General features: G+C 41.4%; 1 protein-coding gene across 5 annotated transcripts; it reads right to left on the bottom strand.

The window, feature by feature from the left end:
- Window positions 1–345: 345 nt before the first annotated feature.
- ASB11 (ankyrin repeat and SOCS box containing 11) lies at window positions 346–21855 on the bottom strand. 5 transcript variants are annotated; one of them, XM_085051639.1, is made up of 9 exons: window positions 21333–21855; window positions 17823–17887; window positions 17059–17112; window positions 13984–14063; window positions 10951–11058; window positions 9424–9574; window positions 9112–9246; window positions 7965–8153; window positions 346–5144 (listed from the first exon to the last, which is right to left on the bottom strand). In XM_085051639.1, the coding sequence occupies exons 1-9, from the start codon at window positions 21488–21490 to the stop codon at window positions 5020–5022; spliced, it is 1065 nt and encodes a 354-aa protein (XP_084907765.1). In that variant the 5' UTR covers window positions 21491–21855; the 3' UTR covers window positions 346–5019. The 5 variants fall into 5 exon arrangements, with proteins under 5 accessions (XP_084907765.1, XP_084907774.1, XP_084907785.1 ...); XM_085051667.1 differs by lacking the exon at window positions 346–5144 and having other exon boundaries at window positions 8015–8153; window positions 9112–9275; XM_085051648.1 differs by lacking the exons at window positions 17823–17887; window positions 21333–21855 and having other exon boundaries at window positions 17059–17274.
- Between the last annotated feature and the right edge of the window lie 112 nt (window positions 21856–21967).

Below are 21967 nucleotides of genomic sequence, written 5' to 3'. Positions count from 1 at the left end.
AACTCATCTTGTTTATTCCCAATGTCACACATGTTTGCATAGAGACATTGAGGTTGGGTGCTGGATGAAGCTGACACTGTCTGGAGAGGAGGGGAATTCCTTTGTGCTGCACTTCAAATGCTCTGCTGATTCATCTCCCTCCCCCCTTTCAAATTTTGTTCTCAACTGAATATGCAGATTATGTTTTATTCTGCAGTTCCTGATACTCTTTACTGAAGATTTTTCAATTCTAAACCTGACAAAGTTTTCCATTTGTTTGCAATGTGCGTCATGAGTTTCTACAAATAGTATAAAATTTAAGAATAAAGGAATTTTCAAGAAATAAAACTCAAATTAGATAGAAGGTCTGTGTGGAATAATCTGTATTTGACAACAATATATTATACATCTCACGCAGAGTGTTAGTAAAAAACAAAGTGAGGAGCAATTGGCATGTGGGAAATGCTGATTTCTGAAAAAATAATTACACAAAGGCATCAGGAACCATCCTCCTAGAATACTGGTCAGACAGATTTTTCAACTAAGAGTCAGTGAATGTATTTAATTTTCATTCTTATCAGACTTGCCCTAATGCCCTGCTGGGAAACACCACCAGTATTTTCAATCCAATAAAGACTGGAGGGATGTTAACTGCCAATAGCAGAATTGTGCTGCAGGAGAAGGTCAAGTTTGGGACAGAAAGGTGCTGGGCAGCCCCTGTGCCTCCTGTCCTGCAGAGCAGACAGCAAGTGGAGGGCAGAGAGTGGCACAGAAGAGACACTGACCCCATTTGCAGGGGTTTGCACAGGGGCAGCACAACATTTATTTCTACTACATGTAGAGAGAAGAAATCTAAGTGCCTTGAGGAGGATGCTGGCCAGGCTCAAGTTCCCTGGGGGAAGGCAGTCAGGAGGAGATGATCCTCCTGTCCTGCTGCCCCAAGTGGCACAGGCAAGTCCCAACACAAGAAGAAAGAGCACCCAGGTGGATGGACAGACAGCCTCCCCTCACAGCCTGCATCTGCCTGGGAAGGGGAGATGTTGGCACCTAAAGGCAGATGAGGGGAAGTTCAGATCCCAGTTGTTGTATAACAACGTTACAGCAGTCTAGCATTTCCCTACACTTTTTAATTTCACTCTCTGAATGACAGATTTAGCTGGACAGACAGAAATTCAGGGACTGAATCAGTTAAGTCCTGGAGAGGAAGGAGGATTGTTAAATGCCAATAGCAGAGTTGCGCTGTAGGAGACAGAGGTCACCTGGAACCTAACAGGCTGGTCAGGAGATAAAAACAGAGATCTTTTTGGAACCCGATCAGAATAAAACTTCTTTTTCTACCTCTCTTAACAAATATTGTTTATTAAACCCTCCCAAAATGTGTTGGCCTACTAATATTCACTGTTGTATGTCCCCGAGGACGTGGCCCATTGGCCAGAATGGTTGCAGAGAAAACTCTGGGAAAAACTACTCTCAAGCTACAGGGAAACCTGTGGAACCAGGTTTTGGGCTGGAGTTTGAGAGTTCAATAAGAGGGGAGCAAGAGAAAGTTCATCAGGAGAGACACCCTTACAAACAATAGCTTAGCTGGAGAAAAGTGGGGACAGGATACAATGGGAATTCAAAAAAGGACTGCAAAGATCTTTGGAGATGTAGGAATGCAGTGGAAGAAAGAATGTTGACATGAAGGCAGATTATTTCAAAGATAAAAATAGAGCTGATACAAAGCCCATCTGATTTGGTTTTGTTTTGGATTGTGAGCAATCATAGACTGCATCGAGTAATAAATGATGACTTGAAGTCAACATCTGATTAGGTGGAGATCTGTGAACTCCTCATCACTGGCATTTCTGCATCCATGCTGGATCTCTTGTAGCAGATGGCTAAGAAAACTGAGAAACTGAGAACAATACAGGAAGTCTTTTGGGTTTATATTGGAAATAAGAACCTATTTAAGCCACTCCTGCAGCAACTTTATGGCTAGGGAGCATGCATAGCCCAAGCTTGTGCTTTACACTGCAAGTCTGTACTCAGAATCAGTGAGTGTCTGTGCAGAAAAACTTCCTCTGCTGCTGAGTGGAAAAAATTTCCCAGTAGGCAGCATATTGTGTAGCCACTCCTGAAATACACAGCACTTTCCACTGCAGCAGACAGCACTGGCAGCTGTCAGGGGTAAAGTCATACAGATGCTGTATAGCTTTGGACATTGCAGCACATAAAAATGTCTGTGTCCCCAGAAAAATCATACTTTACCCAAAAAACTAGTTTCAGTCAATGATCATGGAATGACAGAGAAGACACCACTCATTTTGAAGAAAAGAAACCTTGTGAGATTAGCTAGCCCTTCTACCTGCAGAAAAAACACCTGACAGATGTTTTCCAAACTTATTCTGAAAACTCATCAACAAGATTCAATAGTCTCATAGAAAATTTTCCCTATCCAGTCTTTCCCTATCCTAACACGAGATGGCATGTTTGCAAAAAAAGTTAAACACCTCCTCCAGCTATTTCCTCAGTATTTCCATGCATTGTTACAACACAAAGCATGGTCAATGAGAATTAAAGGGATAACTTAATATTTTGAGATAAGAGCAAGAAGGTCTGGGTAAAGTTTTTGACGAAATTTCTTAATCTCAGAACTTCTGGGCTTCTCTTCTGATTTATTAAGGCTATGTTCCTGTCAGACTCTGATACACAAAATTTCAGGGAGAATAATGTCTCCAGGAAGAAGGAAAGGTAAGGTGATTTTTGTGATGGGAAGCTATTATCAGGAATAAATATAGGGCAGCTTCTCCTGCTTCTTAAGATAAACCTTTCTGAGAGGCTGAATAGACTTTGCATTTTCTTAATGGAGATATATTTTTTCAATCTAAAATCCTATGTAAGTGAACTACTGCTTTCATTGATGATTGCAGCAGGAAATCAATTCAGCATTCTGAAATAGATCCCATAAAATTGCCTTAGTGCCTTGATTGCAGTTCGAGTCTGACAGCTCACTCAGTTGAAGCTCTGTCTATTTAGATGGCAGATGGTATTCTCACTGCCACTTCATAAGCAGAGCAGGTGAGTTTGCAGTAAGGATAGAACTGAGAGGGATCTGCCGACATCAGATTAATATAGACATTTCTTCCTTGATAGTATTTGATTTTCAAAGACTCTTGAGAATTTAGTGTTCAAATTTCTGAGATTCATGATGCATTGTGCTATACAAGGTCATTGATGTCACTGACGACTTTATGGGCAATAGCTCTTGCCATCAGATAACATGCAGTATGTACAAACACAGACTGAAAACTGCATCCATTTTTGACTGTAATGTTGAAGGTCCAGTCTCATGAGCTTCTGAGAGCTCAATTTATCTTACTTGTGCTGAATTAATCATAAGGAAGTACAGGAAATGTTGGACCTTTGTCTCAGAGAAACTGTCCCAGTGACATTAAGGGATTAACTCTCTGCTGGAGCAGGGATAGAAGCTTAAATGCTGCTGGAAGCCAGTCCCCTATCCAGGCTCCAGCAGGCCAATTCCCTCTGACTGAGGATGTATGGGCAGTGATATTTGGTACCTAACTCATAAAGAAACCACTACAATTCACAGCCTGAAAATGTCTGAGCAGACTCTTGGACCTGTGAAGTTGAGAAAAATGGAGACAGACTCCTTTTAATTCTGCTTCCCATTTTACTACAACTATTGAAACACCATTGCCTGTCTCATTGCAGAAGTTTACCAAAACTTGGCTCTGAAGAAATGTTTCATCCCCCAGAACAACCTCCCATGAAAAATAAACAAACCTTTATGAAGTCAAACAGGCACTGCAACTGTCACTGGATCCCATATTTCTCAACTCAAAGAGGTGCATGCTTTCAGCCCTGCTGTTTCCAAGCTACTAATCCTCACATTATTTAAACTAATCTCACAATGGACAAAGTTATAACACTCTAAAAATCCTTTTTCCTAGGGAGGCAATTAAAACCCCTAGAATAGGGGGTGAAGAAGCAGACAAGCCTGCAAACTTCTGGTGAGGAAAATCCAACAAGGAGACCATTTAGGTGATGCACAATCATCTTTAGTGGCCCTGCTTCTCTCCAGCTCCACAGCCCAAGGACTTACCTTGAGAAATTTCAAAGCATGCAAAGCCAAAAAAAGCAGCAGTCCTTCCTTTCCTTTTCTTTAAACCTTGCAAAGGATGGACACTGAAATATCACCTACTATGCCTATGAAACTATTTGCAGTTCTGTCCTGGAACTAAGCTAAGAAAAATTGTTCATGTAATGAACACAGCCAGATCTCAGGTGATATAGCTTTGAAGAGATTTTTTTTAGAAGAGATGAAAGGTTTTTTTAAGACTTTCACACATTTTGGTGGGTTTACTCCAAACCCCTGCACTTGCTTTCATAATATCACTTGTACTGCCAAGGACAAGGTGTGTTAGCATTGGGGATAGAAGTGCTCAGGGCTCAGGATGTACAGTGGCTGGACAGCCAGAGCCTGCTGGAAATTGATAGGACTCCAGCAGACAATAGGAAGGAGATGAAAGGATGCAAAATCAAAGCCAACAAAAGATGAGCAGTATGTTATACACCTCTGATATTCATCACTGAAAGTTTTCATTTTCATATACTAATGGAAGGATAATATCCACTGCCTTGATTTTGACACTGAGATTGGGTAGACAAAGGGAAGAAGCTGCACAGAAGCTGCACAGATAAATATAGCCCTAAATGCAGGGGAAATCTCTGTGTGTATGTGGGTGAGTGGACATGTGCATATGCATCTACAAACGTGTCAAGTGAGCTGTTCATGTACTGGAACTTCTCAGGCTGGTGTAAGTTGATGTGGCAATAGATTGTGAGGGAACTGTGTCCATAATACCATTCACTGCCTGTGAAAAGGTGTTTTCAATTTACATTGTCACATAGCAGCTAATGTTTTGTAGCCACAGAAGACAGTAAACGATGCCTTTGATTTTTTTCTTTGCTATAATAATCTTGGAGTAAACAACCATTTGTTCCTCTTTCTTTTCCAGTCTAAAGACAGTCCCAGACTTATCGATAAAGGAGGAAGTTCTCCAGTGGCTCAGGCAGGTGCAGCTTGTGCACTGCATAGAGGCAGGACCGCCCCAGGTGCTTTCTGATACACAACCGGCACAGCTGGGCGAGGCTGGCAGGACCTGGGGGGAAAGACCAAAGGCAAGAGTGAGCATCCTCAACCCCACCACTGCTATGAGTGAAAGCAACAAACACCAGCAGGATTTGCAGCTCAGGTCAAGCACTACATAATGACTTGGTGAAGTCAGGGAGAGTTAGATATATTATTGTTCGTATTTAATTTGTGTTGTCAAAGTGGGCTCAGCATTTTGAAAACTGTGAGCATGAAACAGCTAGGCTTTTTGGCATCTTTTCTTGAGCAAACACTTAAAACACCATAGTGTCTGCACTGGGGAGAGAGCTCCAGGATTCATAGCCCTTGCTCAGTATATGAGGCAACTCCCAGCAGTTTTGTGAGGATAAAGATAAAAGATAAGTACACTTAGTTGTTCGTATATACAAAATGTGCTTCTCCCACCCACTGGTGTCTCAGCAGGTACCTGCACAAATAGTAACTGCAACTTAGCCTTTTTACATGACCATAGTCTCAGAATATTTATGTTTGTGAGTCAATCCACCAGTGCTCCTCAAAATATCTTCTTACTGTGTCATCTAATTTTAGCTAAGTCTGACTGAAGAGAAAACTTTTGAAGAAAGGTCTCAAAGATAGAAAGTCTCCAAAAGTTTTGTGCAAAATCACATTGAGGGGAAAAAAACCAACCAAAAAACTCCAAGATGAGAAGCCTTTTTGCCCTTCCTTTGCTGCATGTGAAAACTCTCATTAAACATCAGGGGGCAAGTGGTAGGAAAGCTGTCAGAGCACTCATCCTGGGCAGTGGCTGGCACAGCACTGCCCACAGTGGTGCTGCCCCAGTGTTTTCCCTGCGGGGTGACCTGGAGCTGTCCCACCACACCCCACCATGGGTTAGGTGAGGAGCACACCAGGCACAAACCCACTGGGTAAGAGGCTCCATTGCTTCTGCAACTGTGAGCTTGCATGTGCAAATACACCTGGCTGGTGAACGTGTCCTGCCTCCTTTTGCTTTCCTCTTGCCACAGCTGCTCCAGGTGAAACCTTTACGCCTGCCCGGAGGTGCTCAGTTTTTGAACCTTGTCTTGCCCTTCCAATCCAGTTTCTGTCCAAACAGTAGCAATCATAGCAGAATTTGGCAAGTAATGGGTAGAGATATGGGTTTAAAGGCCTGTCCTCATATTTTACAGGAAAATTTAAGAGATTAAACCAGCTGATAATATCCCCTCTGAGAAGAAATTAATAGAAAATATATGAGCTATATAAAAAAGAACATTGGAACATTTGTACTACTGTCACTGGAAGTGAAGAAAGAAACTACCATCTCCTAAAGCACTTAGGAAAATAGACACATTTTACATTTCACATCACTTAATAGCTAGTGAGAGGAGCAATTAAAGGGACCCATCTAAGTAACCAGAGTGGTGCAGTTGAGAGTAGAAAAATTCTTCAGCCTGGGCTGCTTCTTTCAAACAGAAGGACCTCAGAAAACAGAAGTAGGAGAAAAGGGTACTTGCATGTTAAACATAGCAAAGTTTCTGAAAGTGGGGCTGAAGGTGAGAACTTCATGCTTGGAAAAAAAAAGAACCAGCAGGAACTGAAATGGCCCTATAGTCCCTCTGACTGTAACGGAGAAGTATATGACAAGTTGAGAATTCAAATCAAAAGGAAAGCTTAGGAGGGGAAAATTATTGGATATTTCTTTATCTACTGAAACTCTGATTGACACAGGGCAATGGTAGCAGGACAATTTCCAGCACTGCTTCTGCTCATGCAGCCTGCCACTGCTGAGTCCTGAGAACTCAAATAGGAGCACAGAAGTCACAAGAGGTGAGAAGCATTCAAACAAAAGTCCTCACAGAAGGTTTTAGACCTGACAAATTAAATATCTGCATGAGAGAATCATTCATGGAGAAGAGGGATTAGGACAGAAGGATATAAAGCTAATTTTCTCCATAAAGCCCACCTGTGTCCAGAGGGTCAGCACAAAGGCTTTGTGCAACACTGATGGTTATTAATTTACTCTCAAAGAGCTGTTGGGAAGTGCACATCGTGCTGTGGTCCTTGGTGGGCTGTGAGCAGGCTCAGGAGGGTGGGAGGCTGCCTTGCATGGGGAGAGCACCATTCACCCTCTGCAGCAGCAGTGCCTCAGGAGAGCACAGACCAGCTAACAGGATACCAGTGAGCTGGGAAACATGGAGATTAGAGAACTGGGGAACTAATTCAGCAAGCCCATGGCACAGGGATGTTGCTACTGGATGCATCAAGTTCTGGCCAAACGTGGTGCAGGTGAAAATGGCACAAGAGGATCTTGATTTATTTCTGTTCAGAGGTTTCTTCCAGTAAAATTGAAAGATAATTAATTGCAGGAGGCCTGAAGGTAAACTGCAAAATGCTGGTCTGTGCTGGAATTGCAGCCCCATGAACCATATGGAAGAGCTGTGAAGCTGAAGAGTCACCTGGCAAAGATCTCTGCTTTCTCCTGGCAACTGAGGACACACTCACTCATTGAGCCATGGTGTGAGGCTGAACACTAGATGGTGGTACTAAAATATTATCTATCAATAAATTTCCATGGCAGTTTTTAACCCTAGGAGTTCCACTTGGTAAATATGTATGATTTTCCTTTAGTAGACAGGAAAAGAAAGCACAGAATAATTGACTGATTTAACCACTAAAACCATAGCACCAGGTGGCAGATCTAACAATGAAACAGATTTCTGTAACATGTGTTGCAGGTTTGAAAGCAGCAGAGAAAGTAAGAGAACTTATATAGAGCATTACTTATTAAAGCAGCTAAGAAAATCTACTTAGGTAAAGGATATAAAAACTGTTTTACCTAAAAAATGAGAAGCAGAAAGGAAACCATTACCTTCACGAAGCAGAAGTGACTGCTCCACTTTGCTGTTGGTGGCAAGATCCAGGGCACATTTGAGGTCAGCATTCCTGCATTTTGGGTTGGCACCATAGTCTGTGAGCAAGATAACGATCTCCACACTGGATTTCCTCGCTGCTGCATGCAGGGGGGTTTCTAGTAGCTTCCCCATGTTCACATTGGCTCCTTGAGTGAACAAGAGCTCATGGTTAGACCTGGGAGGCAGCAGGAACTGTGCAAACCTGCATCACACAGGCTGGTTTCCACCAGTAGCCTCAATAGATAAGGGGGATGGATGACACAGAGGACTCCCCCCATGTCTCAACAGCAGCTGTGCAAAGCTCAACAGGTCAAATACCTGCTCTGTCAGAGTCCTCTGAGCCACCAAACCCTGTCTGGGGTGCTCAGAATTGAGCAGCTCAACCTTCAACCCAATACATGTTCAAAGCCTACCATATGCTCTTTAAACTTGTTAATGCCATAAAATCTAACATGGATTATGTTAATTTAAGTGCCATAGGAAAAAAAACCCCAAACTTTTTAGATATCTCATTGTAATAACTCCGGAAGCACAGCAAGCAAACTGCTTGCCCCAGGCTGGCTGGGCACAGCAGGGTCACACTTCAAGCAGCAGTAAGTCAGCTAATGTACACTGACAGACAAAATTTATGCTAGTTCATAGCCTCTGCCTGGACCTGCAGTGATTATTCTTCCAAGCAGCTTTACTGCTGCCCTCATCATCCACTGAGTTGCAGGTGAATTTAATGGTTCTGATATACTACTGTGTTAAGCAAGAGTTGATTCTGGTCAGTAATATTAGCCAGCATTGTTTGTGCTTCCTGTTATCAGGCTACAAACCTAAAAGAATTCTGTTTTCATATTTAGATAGCCTCAGGGAGGATCTGTAATTAGAGGGCTTTTTACTGAGGAAATCATAAATTCTTCATCAACACAGGGGAAATTTTTAATGGCCTCAAATGAGTCTTACAGACTCAGGCTGCCCAAACAACTCTTGTGGTAACAACTGATGATGTTTGCAGTGGAGAGGCAGCCCAGAGAGACCAGCAGCACTCACTCACACCACCATAGCTCTCTCCCAGCTCACACCACCATAGCTCTCTCCCAGTCCCTCTCCCAGGTGCACCTAGCTCCAAAAGCTTCTTGACACAGTCTGTCCTCTGGTACGTGCAAGCCATGTAGAGAGGGGTCCCATGCTGGGGGTCTTCTTGGTCAATGTCAACCTCGTGGGCCACAAGGGTCTCCATGCACTCCCTGTGACCTGTGGAGGGAAGAGCTGTCCCTGAACTGCTGCAGGGCAGAACACACCCAGATACAACCGTGAGGCACAAGAGCTGTGACATGGAAATAATACATATTTTTTAAATTGCTTTGTCAACCATGAAAGAGGTATTTGTCACAAAGTTATTGCTGGCTTGGGTCACACCCTGAACATTACCTCTCTTGATGGCTTCGTGGATGGGCGAGGGCAGGTGGTTCCCTGGCTGTGCCTTGGCTCCGAATTCCAGCAGCATGCTGACACAGGCTGCACTGCCACTGCAGCAGGCATTGAACAGGGGAGTGATCCCATCGATGGTGACTGCATTGACCTGGAATGGCAACACACACTCGGGATAAACCAGTTTGACGCCCTTGCAACATTCCTCCTGTGCACACCACCAGTGCACCAGGGTAAGACTCTTGTCTTGTGCAATTTCAGAAGTTATTTTATTGACACCTCTCTGAGTGATGTATTGTGATATAACATATATAACATTCTCCTTTGATGTCTGCCCTCATTCCCAGGTATCTAGTGCCATACGGCAGAGACACTGCGTGATATGAAACCTTCTCCTGGAGCTGCTAAAAATGCAATTTTTTATTCTTTCTTTTTTTTTGAATGTGAAGAAGTTGGATATCTTCACAATCGTTTGGTTCACGGAAACATAATCCCAAATAGAAAAGGAGCTTGAAGGAGTTGATATGCATGTGTGTCTGTGCAAGACAGAAAATTTTCTTCCCTGACTTCTGATGCAAAGACCTGGCAAGAACCACTATTGCCATATTGCCATTCTCCACTGGGACAGCAGAGCGGTAGATCACAGAATCATAGAATCACAGAATAATGCTGATTTAGAAGGGATCCATCAGGATCATGGAGTCCAACCCTTGGCCCTGCACAGGACACCCTAAGGATCACACCATATCCCTGGTTATGCTATGTTTAACTGTGTAGCAAGCCCTCAGGGGCAATTTATGCAGCAAATCTGCATGTCTAACTCTGTGCCACACTGGAGAAGAGCAATGGATTATGCAAGCACGTGCCAATTTGTACCATTTCCACTGCCTCACCTCCTCCCAGTCTCATCAGGCAGGTGTGGGTGGAGCTGCTGGAGGCACTGGAGGTCTGTTGACTGTTTTGGTGCTGCTTGGTTTCTTGCCATGTAAATTGTACTTGAAAACCCAGCTGACATAAAAAAAAATTCTTATATATTTCATCCATTCCTTAATCTCCATTGTGAAAGTGTATTCTGCTTTAGGTCCAGATGTGGGAATTGTTATTTTATTAGCAGATAAAATGTTTCATTGCTTCAAGCACATCATTTTTACTTACATGAGACTCCCAAACCATCCCATAGAAAACCAGATGTAATTCCAGTGATCATTGCTGAGGGGGGAGGGGGAGGGTAAAGGCGCAAGTTACTTTCTTCAAGGTTATTTCATTTAGCATCTCTCATTCCTTGTCCATCAATCGTGACTATGTTTCACACACAGAGGGAAAACAAAAGAGAATAACGGGGTGATGCAAGGGGGAGACAAATCTATCACCCAGGGAAACAGAACACTGTCACATTTTTCCACATTTCTGTCTGAGATGTCCATCTGCATCTTGGCCCTGCCACATGGACAGTACAACAGCCCCACTGATGCAGGGAGCATCCAGTCTCCAGGTGCCCATGTCCCCACTGGCATCCCCAGGACTTACATGGGCACCGTTTTCCAGCAGCACCTTGGCACAGGCGACGTGGCCACCCAGGCAGGCCTCGTGGAGAGCTGACACACGGTCTGTCGTCACCAGGTTCACGTTGAACCCCTGCAAGGTGGGACCAGGGGTGTGAGGGGAGAGCCCTGCCTGAAACACAGCTCTGCCAGGACTGGTTTGGGTGCACAGGGCAGTGGGACCATGGCAGGGAGAGCTGTGTCACCATGCACATGTCCAGGGAAAGTGCTCAGGCTGGATTAGTGCTGTTCACTGATTCAGTTCTTGTCCCCACAAACCACAGCTGGTGATGGGGTTAAAGAGGGAGCAGCACAAGCTCTGCCTTCTGTTTCTGGTTCCTTATTATGCACTGGCAATTGCAGAAAAGACATCCCATTTCTTTAACTTGTAAGGATGGCATTCCCTTCCCTATTCATCCTACACTGGGAGCTACAGCTGGAGGGATTCACCTCCCTGGATGAGGATGCCTCTAGCACAGCTCAGCTGGAGCTGGCAGCTCCTTTGCTGGGGAGAAACTGGCTTCCCTAGGATATGGTTCAGCCCATGCTAAAGTAGCTGTTTCTAGTAGGGCACATGGGTTGTGTCCTAAAGTTCTTTCATTGACTACATGGTGTACCCAAGTGTGTTCCACTCAGAGGTAGTAAGTACCTCGTAAACCTACAAGACAGATAAAACAAATCCCACCCACATCAGTTCCTCGTATTTGACCATCCAGGAAGTGTTTTACATTGGAAGAAAGAACAGTGATTTACAAATGTCTTATTACAGATATTTCCCTAAATAACAGTTGCCATATCTATTCCTGCACAAAGACAAGCCAGACATATTCACAAAGGGGAAAACAGTTGCCACGTGCTTTTCCCAGAATACAACTAAATCTCCTGGTAATTAAGGTTTTACAGCCATGTGTGAGAGCAAGCCTGAAAGCAGCTATATTTCCCACTTGGTGCTGTATTTTGAAGCACAGTTGGTGCCTGCCTGGCGTGCTATAGACAGGGCAGCTCACGAGATGGCAGCAATGCACTTTTTGGAACACAGAACCCAATGCAAAGGGCAGAAAGGAGTACCTGGGAGCAACTCCACTCAGCAAAAAAGGCAGCTGTCCTGCCGCTGTGAGTATTAAAACCAACCATTGTAATCACTTCAGGCTAAGCATCATATTATGGAAAAATAATCTTTTTTCAGTCATGAAAATATTATTAATGTAAAAGTTGTTAAAATTTCTCATGCATTACAACAATGCCAAGGGAATAGATGAAACATTGAAAAGATAGAGATGATTCAATTTTCTAATTGTATGGTTGTTTCATCCTTAATGATCAGCATATTCCTTCAAGATGAATGTCTTCTAGAGATTCCTAATAAGGAGACCTATTCTCAGTCATTATTCATATGTATATAAACATACATATATATTTACATTTACACAGCAAATCCTTCCATTACAAAATGGAGAATAAGTTGTAGATCTTACAGTGGCTGTTTGCCAAACGTCACTCAGGCTAAACCTTGTTTGAAACGTACATGAAAAATCAAACACTTTTCTCAGGCATTGAAACAGGCATTGGTGAGTTTTTGAGCTATTTTAAATCTCCAATATTATACTGCCTCCACTGTCCAGGCATTCCCAGTGGAGCCAGAGCCTCCCTGGCTTTCTTGAAAGCTGTGGTCCTGCAGCAGAGACTTCTGAGTGTCCCACACATACACTAGTACAATCCCATATTTAATTTCAGGCTAGTAGTGTAACTGTATTGGAAGCAATGAGCGATGATTATGCTGCTCTATGAACAACTTCAACCCTACATTTATCAACCTGTGGTAAATCAGCTCCAGTTCAGGCTCTACAGATGTTGCTGCCTTGATCTCTTTTCATTAGCAAGGACCTTCATCCTTTACTCCAAAAATTAAATTACTTCAAGAGAAGGAGAAAGGGTGGATTCACTAAATTATATAACCACACCACGGGGTGCTTCTCCAGTATATAACCACGACCAGTGCATAACCAGGGCATCTGCTGAATAACCACACCACCAGGTGCTCCATGAAGCAAGTGGTGTAAGATCAATATAAATGGAGATAGAGAGGTCAGAAAACCACCAAATCCCTGAATGAGTAAACCCTCTTTCTTTTTATCTCTAACCTCCATCACTTACATTTCCATAAAAATCATTTTATATCAGCAGGTGAAGCAAAGAGGGATCAGGAAAGGGGAGGGTGAATACTGTCTGGGAACAGCAACTTTTTTTAGCTGCAGCTATGCCTCAATAGATGTCTGGAGTGGAGGCTTTCATACTGGCAGCTCCACACCTTGAGGATGTTGTTCATTCAAGATGTGGTCTCTCTGGTAAAAATTAGTTACCTTGACTATAAAAAGTCTGATAGCCAAGTTGCCAGCTTTACACTCAGGAAATTAATTTCCCTGCAGTTGCCTTGGGGGCAAGAGGGAGAGGGGGACAGTTGCCTATCCATGCCAGATGAGGATACTGAGTTTAAGCAAAGGTGGTAAGAAATATGGTTGGCAAAAAGAACCATAATCTATCCCTTTTCACAACCAGCTTCTTGTCCTTTCTCTAGTATTCTCTCCTCCTTCCTTTCCTTCGCCTGAACTCTTGATTTCTTTTGGAGCAGAAGGTTTCAGGCTAACAGCTCTGTCTTTATAAAAGCAAGATGCACTTTTACAGCTTGTTACTGGTTTGACTTTTTATAGCCTACACATATATATTTATTGTCCCTGCTCTCAAGTCTAGTTGCATAGTTCATCCCTGAGAAAGAGCACAAAGATCACTGTTTACTATATAGCAAGCTACAGACTGTGATGGTCTTTGTTCCAAGATTGTCCTCAGCTTCTTAACTAAGCACACTAATACATGCCCAGAGGTGTTTGTGCTGATACATAATTCATGCAGCCATATTTCTTATGCCCTGTTGCAGCCTATTAGCAGATCACCTGCCCATGGTTTCTCAAGCCATGTGAAACCACCCTGCTTTCCAGCCCTTTCTTTACCTGTGGGGTTTTACCTGTGCAATCAAGGTTTTCAGAGAGAGAAGGCGTCCCTGAAAGGCAGCATCATGAAGAGGAGATCGGTCTGCCCAGCTGCCTGAAACAGCAAATGCAGGGAAGCTAATTCAGGTATGCAGCAAAAGCAGATCTTGGGTGGGCAGGGGAAACACAGCCACATGTAAATGCAGGTCAGGACTGAAATCTATACGGGTTCAGCAGTGAAACTGTTTGATGAATTGATTCAGCAGAGCAGCTGAGGGCTCAGCAATCCTGAGAAAGTTGGCTGCTCACTAAAGGACCTAAACAAAAGCTTCTTGGCAAAACTTTTAAAAGAACAGCTAAAAACCTGTTTCAGCAAAGATCACAAGCTTAGTACTGCTGGGTCTCACATGCAGACCTCAGAAACCTGCAATTCTCCTATTCAAAACCATATGACCCTCCACCTCTCCTAGGGAGCTTTTGTCACAAATTGCATCCCAGCTTCTCTGACACTTTATTAAGAGCCTCATAGCAGCAATGACTTGTCCATCAAATTAATTCTGGCACATCCTTGGCAGTTTTATTTCCTGAACTGACAGTTTCATAAACAACATCCTCCATCTCAGACTACCATGTAACAGGTTTAATCATCCTCTTCACTAAAAGATTTTAGAAAATACATGGAAAAACAAATTCTGCCTGAGGCTTTACTTTTCTTCTTTAATAATTTTGAGATGTTGAACTGTTCAGACTCCTTCACGTAGACTTGCTTGCCCTTTTTCTTATCTTAATCTATTTATGTACCAAGAAAAATAATTCTTTAGCCTAGCTACTGCCTACAGGCATAGACAGTCAGCTCAGGTTAAATCCCTGCCACTCAAGTAGAGAGCAAATTTACTTGTCCTATATTAAAATTTATAACCATTCTGCAACACAGTGTAGTAAGTATTTCTCCAAAGACCAGCTGCCTTTCCAGTGCCACAGGATAGAAGCAATACCAGTGTTTGCATTCATGCTCTGTTGTACAGCAACCCCATAGGCACTGTATTTGAAACCTTTGTCCTGTTTAATTTTTTCAGCTATGCTGCACACCAGAGAGAATGGAAAAGGTGATTTATCTCCATTTCAGATGTTACTCAAGGCAGGGAGAAATCAGTGAGAGGCACAGACACATCCATAGGGACTTGAGGCCAAGGACACAGCAGAGGTTTCAGCCTTGGCCAAAGTGTCCTTTTGTTACCCAAGAACCAGGATGCACTTCAGCTATTGGGGTTACACTTTTAACTATGGTTGTTACTTTTGTTTCCATTTATTTAAGGAGCACTTCCTGGGCTCCTAAGGCAGGAAACTGGCATGGAAAGACCAGCTGGCACAATCTATGACAAGGCTCTGAATGACCAAGTAGAATGCATCAGTCAAAATGATGGAGACAGGAACCAAGTAGAGACAGGGAAACATCTCCCTGAAAACATCCCAAGTACCCTACGCCTCTCATCATGCTGGTGACTGAAACAGGTGAGCTCATTTCAGAAAGTCAGAAGACATTGCAAGTGACAAAGCCCAGAGAGCCTTTACACAGCAGGAAGATTCAGAAGTAACTCAGACAACAGAGCTACAGGGCCTTATTTAACCTTTTATGCAGAGTATAACCCGTGCCAGGGCGTGTTCTCACATGCATTTCCAGGGCATTTCCAATGCATGTGTTTGCACACACAGCCCCATGACAACACACACTGCAGCACACTTCCACCCCAGCCACACAACCTACCTCCCTGGAACGTGTGGCAAATATAGTTCCCATATGGGGCACCTCTTCCCCTCTCAGCTGTGAGTGACATGACTGAAGTGCTCCTTTCAAATGCCTACAGATAAATAAGGCAGCCCTGCTGCTGCTGTGCTGCTTCACTGCAAAGAGAAAAGGTTGTGGAGCTCTGACTGTAAAGTGATATAGTGCCCCAGCAACAACATCACATGATCTTACATTTTGTAAGATTACCCTAATGGCTTTCTGCAAATGGCAACTTGCAGATAAAAATATGTCATGGCCTGCTGAATTTCAAAGCACCTCAGTAAAACCCTGCTTGAAGGAAAAACTGCTGTTCACCACGTTGGACTATAACTGTATAAAGGTGCTTGGGAAAAAATGACAGTAATAAATGATTGGAATTACATCCTAGAGAATAAAAAATAAGTTAATAACCAAGACATGCCTGTATATAAACAGGCTTCATAAAGGTTTTCTAAAAAATGCTTGGCTGCAGTATTTCTCTTGGTCAGATCTTAATCTCCCTGCTTTGCATGGCCATCCCACACCATCCCTGTGCTGCTCCCATTCATGATGGCACAATCCACCATGAAGTAAGTGCCCAACAAATGAGTCACATAGAAATGTGTGATGTCACAATGCTGGTAAGAATCTTTGGCTGGGAAAGTAAGCTCTCATTAGCAGTAAATTTAAAATACTGTGTCATTTTAATTAGTGGAATTAACAGGCATGCAAACACATGCCTATTCATTATTATGGCAGTGATGTGAAGGACCAAAATCACTTGAAAAAAACCAAAACCATGACCTACTAAGTAACATAAAAAATACAATATATTTTTGTGCTATGTATTTTTCAGAACAATTTTAGCTGCATTCATTTTTATCATCTGATTTAACAAAACAAGGATTCTTGGCTTGGATTCATAAAGTCATTAGTTATATCCTCCTAGCATCTCCTTTTAGATAACCAATGTGCTGCTAAAACTTTTCCCTAAAAGTTCTCTGCTATTAAAACTGGATGTTTAGTAAAACTATCTTTAACCACTGCTGAAGAACACCTTGCACCCAACAACAATATTTTTATTTACCATAGTGCCTTGAGCAAATGTTGTCTTCATTCTAGCTGGGTAATTGTTGGTGTCTCATATTTTGCACACCTAAATCATGCCAACAGATACTGACACTGCAAAGACCCCAGAAATGGGAGGCACCTCAGGTTAAAACATTTACCCCTATGTTTAGCAACAAATCCCTCATTTCATAGCAACTCACTGATTTAAATCCTCAAGTTACAAAAAATGTGGCAAATAAGCATTTAAATGTTAGAGTCCATATTTTTACTTTACCTGGGACTATTCCATAGATCTCTTCTGCTATCCTGGCAGCTTCTTTTCTGTTGCCTTTAACAATATAGAAATGGGTCAGCAAAGCCAAGGAAATCTTAATTAAAAGCTTGAAGCAAAACAAAGCAAAAATGGCAAAATAAATGTTAGTGAAAGAATGGAGTATAGAACTGTCCTCCATTTTGGTTTGCTCTTTGAATAGTTTCTCAGGTTGGCTAAGTTGCACTGGGCTATTCTTGGTATCATATGTCATCTATTTTAAACCCTTCAGGACCTGCTGTTCCTCAGTTACCAAAAATACATCCTGGTTTTATTTGGTATGAAGTATTTGATACTAAATAACAATACCAAGGATAAGATAGTTTGAACATCTCTGCATACAGGAAACAAATCAGAAAATCCTTTCCAAACCTACATAAATGAGAATAAATTTTCAGCCAGATGCTCTCCATACTACCTGAAAGCCTATATATCCACATTATATTTATTCTTTGAAGTAGCAGTTCCATTTACAGAGACTGCAACAGAAGTTGCAGAAATTGTTCAGGGGTGCTGCAAAAAGAATACTTTGCTGTCTTTCCCATCTTGATAACAGGCCCTGCTGGCATTCAGACACAGAACAAAGGCAAACGTCAAAAAAAAGTATTATCATGAAAGAATTTGAAATAAACCCACATATGTGCAAAGCCAGAGCTAAGAAATCAAAGCTATTCTAGGAGGAGAAAAATACATTGAAATTGCACAATAAGAAACACATGATAACATACTGGTTTTTTCCATTACACAGGGATAAAGAGTGGTGTCCATTGATATTTCTTGCAAGCAGCATTCTCTGTTTTGAAAAAATAGAAATATTTTTATGTTATCCACCATTGATTCAAAGACATAATATTTGAAACTGAGCAAGATACACCCTTTCTTTAACTGCCCTTTTTACTTTCTGAAGGCACATGGCTTCTATAGAGAACAAAGGTTTTCTTCTGCATGTATTTTATTTATTCCTATTTTCCTATATGCACCACAGGAGGAGGATTTCTTTCTTTCTTGATTCCCCTCCTAGCACAGGTTCTCTTAGCCTTCAATTTACACAGGAAATTGAAGGCTAAGAGGAAAGAGCAGGAAAGGAAAAGAGCAGGATATCTCTTGGAGATCCCAAAGAGATTGTGGATATGCACAAGGAAATTATACAGCAAGTTATTTCCCTGGGCATTTTAGATGTAACTTCTTTTGGTTGATAGCAGTACAGCTGGTTTAGTACCTTGCTGTTGTCAGTGCTTGGCCCTCCCAGGTGCTCTAAAATGCTATATAAAATATGTGCAGAGGCTGAGATAAAACACCCCAAGCAATTTTCTAAGTGAACCAATTTTTCTAAAATTCTTAATTAAACCAAGCTATGACATTCTTACCAATAACTCCTAGCAAAAGTATTACATCTACCTTTCCTTACACAGTAATATTCTATATCTGTAGCAACTATAATACCTAAGAATCCAAAAGAGGAAAATTTCCTCTTTTTAGTCACTTTGATACAGTTTGCCACAGGACAAGACAGCTGAAGATGCAAATTACATGACAAGAGAAGTTCAATTAAGGAATCACAGAAAAACAGTTAATTCTGCTCAGCTGAGAAACAAAGAGGAGAAATTAGCAAACATAGGTGGACCAGAAAAAGGGATGATCAGTCAGCCCAGAAAAATCTGAGATAATGAAAACATTCCTCCTGAAGCCAGAGGAATAGTAAAAGCTGTAAAGCACAAAATGTAGGATGCAGAGAAAAAGAACACATAAAAAATAACAAGACCATTACAAAGTAAAGTCAGCCGAAGTCAGTAAACTATGGAGAAATCTTTCTTATGTAGGATTTACAAAACTGGCTCTCAACAAGCCATAAGCAAGAAGGAAGAGCACCTTTTAAGAGAAAAAAAACAGAAATCCAGCTTTTGGTTGCAAGGGAGATTCATCGATTTCTTTAACAATCAGCCTGCTAGATGGTATGCAGAACTGTACAAGTCCACAAAACTCAGAACAATATCAGACACTGGAGATCAGGTGATTTCCACTGAAATTCTCTTATCCCTAATGCAATAATCCAGAAGAGCTCTCCAAGTGCTCTAAAATACCATGAGAAAGTTTGACCACTTGGAAGCAGTCACAGGAACATTTTTCCAGAAGGACAAACTATTTGTGCAGCAGCAAGATCACCCTCCTGGCTTCAGAACAAGACAAATAAAGACTTTCAGTTAAATTATGGGGTAAATCATTTGAGAAAACTTGTGTAATCTCTTAATCTGCTCTTAATGTACAAGAGAACTAGGAGAATTATTGTACTGGATTAAAAAGAAAATCATCAGTGGGAAGACAGCTTAACAGCATGGTGCAAAATATGAATACTGATAGTATTCATGAATATGAAAGGTGGTAGTCAGGTAAACCACAGCAAGATCAGGTGTGATCACTCGGAAATCTCTGTATTTTTGAAACTCAAGAGGTGAGCAACATAGTGTAGGCGTGAGAACAGGCAGAACACAACAGAAGAGCAATGACAGTGCAGAAATATCATTCCTCCCTCGCTCTTTTGAGCAGAACGAGATGGATTATGCAACTCCATTGATAGATTTGAGTGAAAAGTCAGACCTCCATAGAAAAAAACTGAGAAAACCCTCACTGAGAACTTCTGCAAGATGCCCAAACTACTCCATTAAACACTCTTGCATACAGCTAGGATAATTACTAAATTGTTAAATCAAAATATCCAAAAAATATATTAATACTTTAAAAAAATTGTCATGAGATGATAAATAGAAGCAGTTTAGCTAGATCATCCAAAAAACTGGAAAGGTAATATTTATATATGCTTAGGTTATAAACATGCAAGGAATAAGCAGAAAAAAAATAGCAATCCATTTTAGAAAACAACTCATTTTCAATAAGGTTCACCTTAACTTTATCCAGCTTTTAGGAAGAAATGTCAGATACGACCTGAAGAATTCGGCAAGGAAATAAAATTAGAGGGATCCTCGTCTCAAAGAAATCCTCATCTCAAAGAAAGTGACACTGGTCTATTCTTATGCTACATACACTTTGAATTACAGCAGTGTATTTCTAATGTATATAGTTGGAATTAGAATATCAAACGTATTCAAAGTAAGGCAACTAGGGAAAAAAAGGAGTCAGAAAGACTCAAACAGAAGAGGTGAGCACAAAGACGTCCATGTAGAGCCTGGCTACTTTTCTATCAGTTTGATCTAATAAATGACACTACTTCCCATACAAGCCTTGCCTCATTTGCATCCTTAGGTCAACACTTAGCTTACAACATTCCTGCTTGTAAGAAGAGATGTAGAGAGTGACTCAGCTCTCAAGCCAACGTGGAATTTATCTCCTCTATCTGCCACCCATTGCACCAGGTAGCGCCTGGTTATCGGAACTCCTGCTGCCTGGGCAGGGAAAGAGCAAATTCCAGCAGGCACTCAATTTCCCCTGTCTGCCCCCAGTGCCTGTGTGCACAGGGAATGCACCAGAGCCTCCTGCTTAAACAGCCAGCTTGGAGAACCAGATTGCACAAGACAACCAGTCATGCACAGTTAAAGTTCCATGAATCCCGCACGAGTAACATCTCCAGACTTATGACAGTGTTGGAGCCACGTCAGGATCTGAAAGCAATCTAATCTACCTGCTAGGTTTACAAGAAAAATGTGTAATTTTTGTAAAACAATAAATTCAGATGCATAACTACTTCCTGCCTTTAGTTTTGTTCCCTTAAAAAAGATCCACATTTTATTTGACTATGTCAATGCTCAAGTAATTAGGGAAAACTGTGGAAGTCAACATAGTACTGAGTGTCACGATGCACAGCAAATATCATGAGAGTAGCTTAATGAGAGAAAATAAACACTAAAAATATCTAAATATTTTTAATATAAAAAATTAAACTATTTTGAGATTATTCTTTTATCTATTTACATAAAGTCTTTATTTTCCTAAAGCAGAAAGCATCAGAAAGACTTTTACAATTAATATTTAAAAGCCTAAGCATATATGAAGTAAAGGGACTAGTGAAGAGAAATAATTATCAAAAAGGGAAAAATATATTTTAAACAGATGCAGAAAAACTTGACCACAAGAAAAGTAAATTACAGTGTATTTACCTTCTTACAGATCTATCCCCACCCACTAAAAGACAGTCTGAAAGATTAATCTTATATCCATTCTTGATGCTTATGTGGTGCACTGTATGGTTTAACCTACAATCTTCAATTATCAACACCTTAATTCACAGTGTCTGCACATAACGTGTTGGAATCATTTCTCCTTGTGCCTGGAGATGGAATTTCATTGCAGATTGGGGACAACCTTCTATACAGGTGGGGTTTGTGTGTTCCTTCCTCCTCCTACCAGAGGCTCTGCTCTGTGCAAGAAATTGCTTAATTAGCATCACTCTCTCTTTGCTAACATTCCCCTGCTATTTCACAGGGATCAAATGTTACCTGCAAGCACAACTGAAACATTTAATTTTTTTTAACACGTATGTTAATAATTTCTAACTACACTCATTATCTTAGTTGATTTTTTTTAGTATTCTGGTTATTTTATTTAACCTTTTTCATGTTAGCCATTGATGTTTTCTAAAACTGTAAATGTGTCAGTGACATCACCCTTTACTCTATGACACAAGGCCAGTGAGCAAATAATTCCCAGAGCTGTATATAATACAAGTGGTGTTGTTTGAGAAACCAGCCATGAGTTAAGTTTGTATGGCAGCTTGTACAGAATGTTTGTTAAAAATAATTTTTCTCATAAGAACTCCACCAACCAGTGATGGAAAGCACCATTATGCTGTGTAATTCTGTATTTTCTAATTATATGTTCCCACATACTAATGAAATGTATCCATTCTTTATGTAAAGGTAAA

Source organism: Lichenostomus cassidix, chromosome 1 (assembly GCF_008360975.1).
Source record: "Lichenostomus cassidix isolate B80296 chromosome 1, HeHo_3.0, whole genome shotgun sequence".
NCBI lineage: Eukaryota > Metazoa > Chordata > Aves > Passeriformes > Meliphagidae > Lichenostomus > Lichenostomus cassidix.
Note: the sequence above shows the minus strand (reverse complement) of the source record. Positions and strands in the feature narration are given on the sequence as shown.

Coding starts and splice junctions, on each gene's coding strand:
- ASB11 (XM_085051639.1), bottom strand. CDS start 21,490: ATGCTAATTAAGCAATTTCTTGCACAGAGCAGAGCCTCTGGTAGGAGG. Junction 17,113..17,822: donor CTGTGTAATGGAAAAAACCA/GTATGTTATCAT, acceptor ATATTGTTAAAG/GCAACAGAAAAGAAGCTGCC. Junction 11,059..13,983: donor TGAAAACCTTGATTGCACAG/GTAAAACCCCAC, acceptor CCCACCTTGCAG/GGGTTCAACGTGAACCTGGT.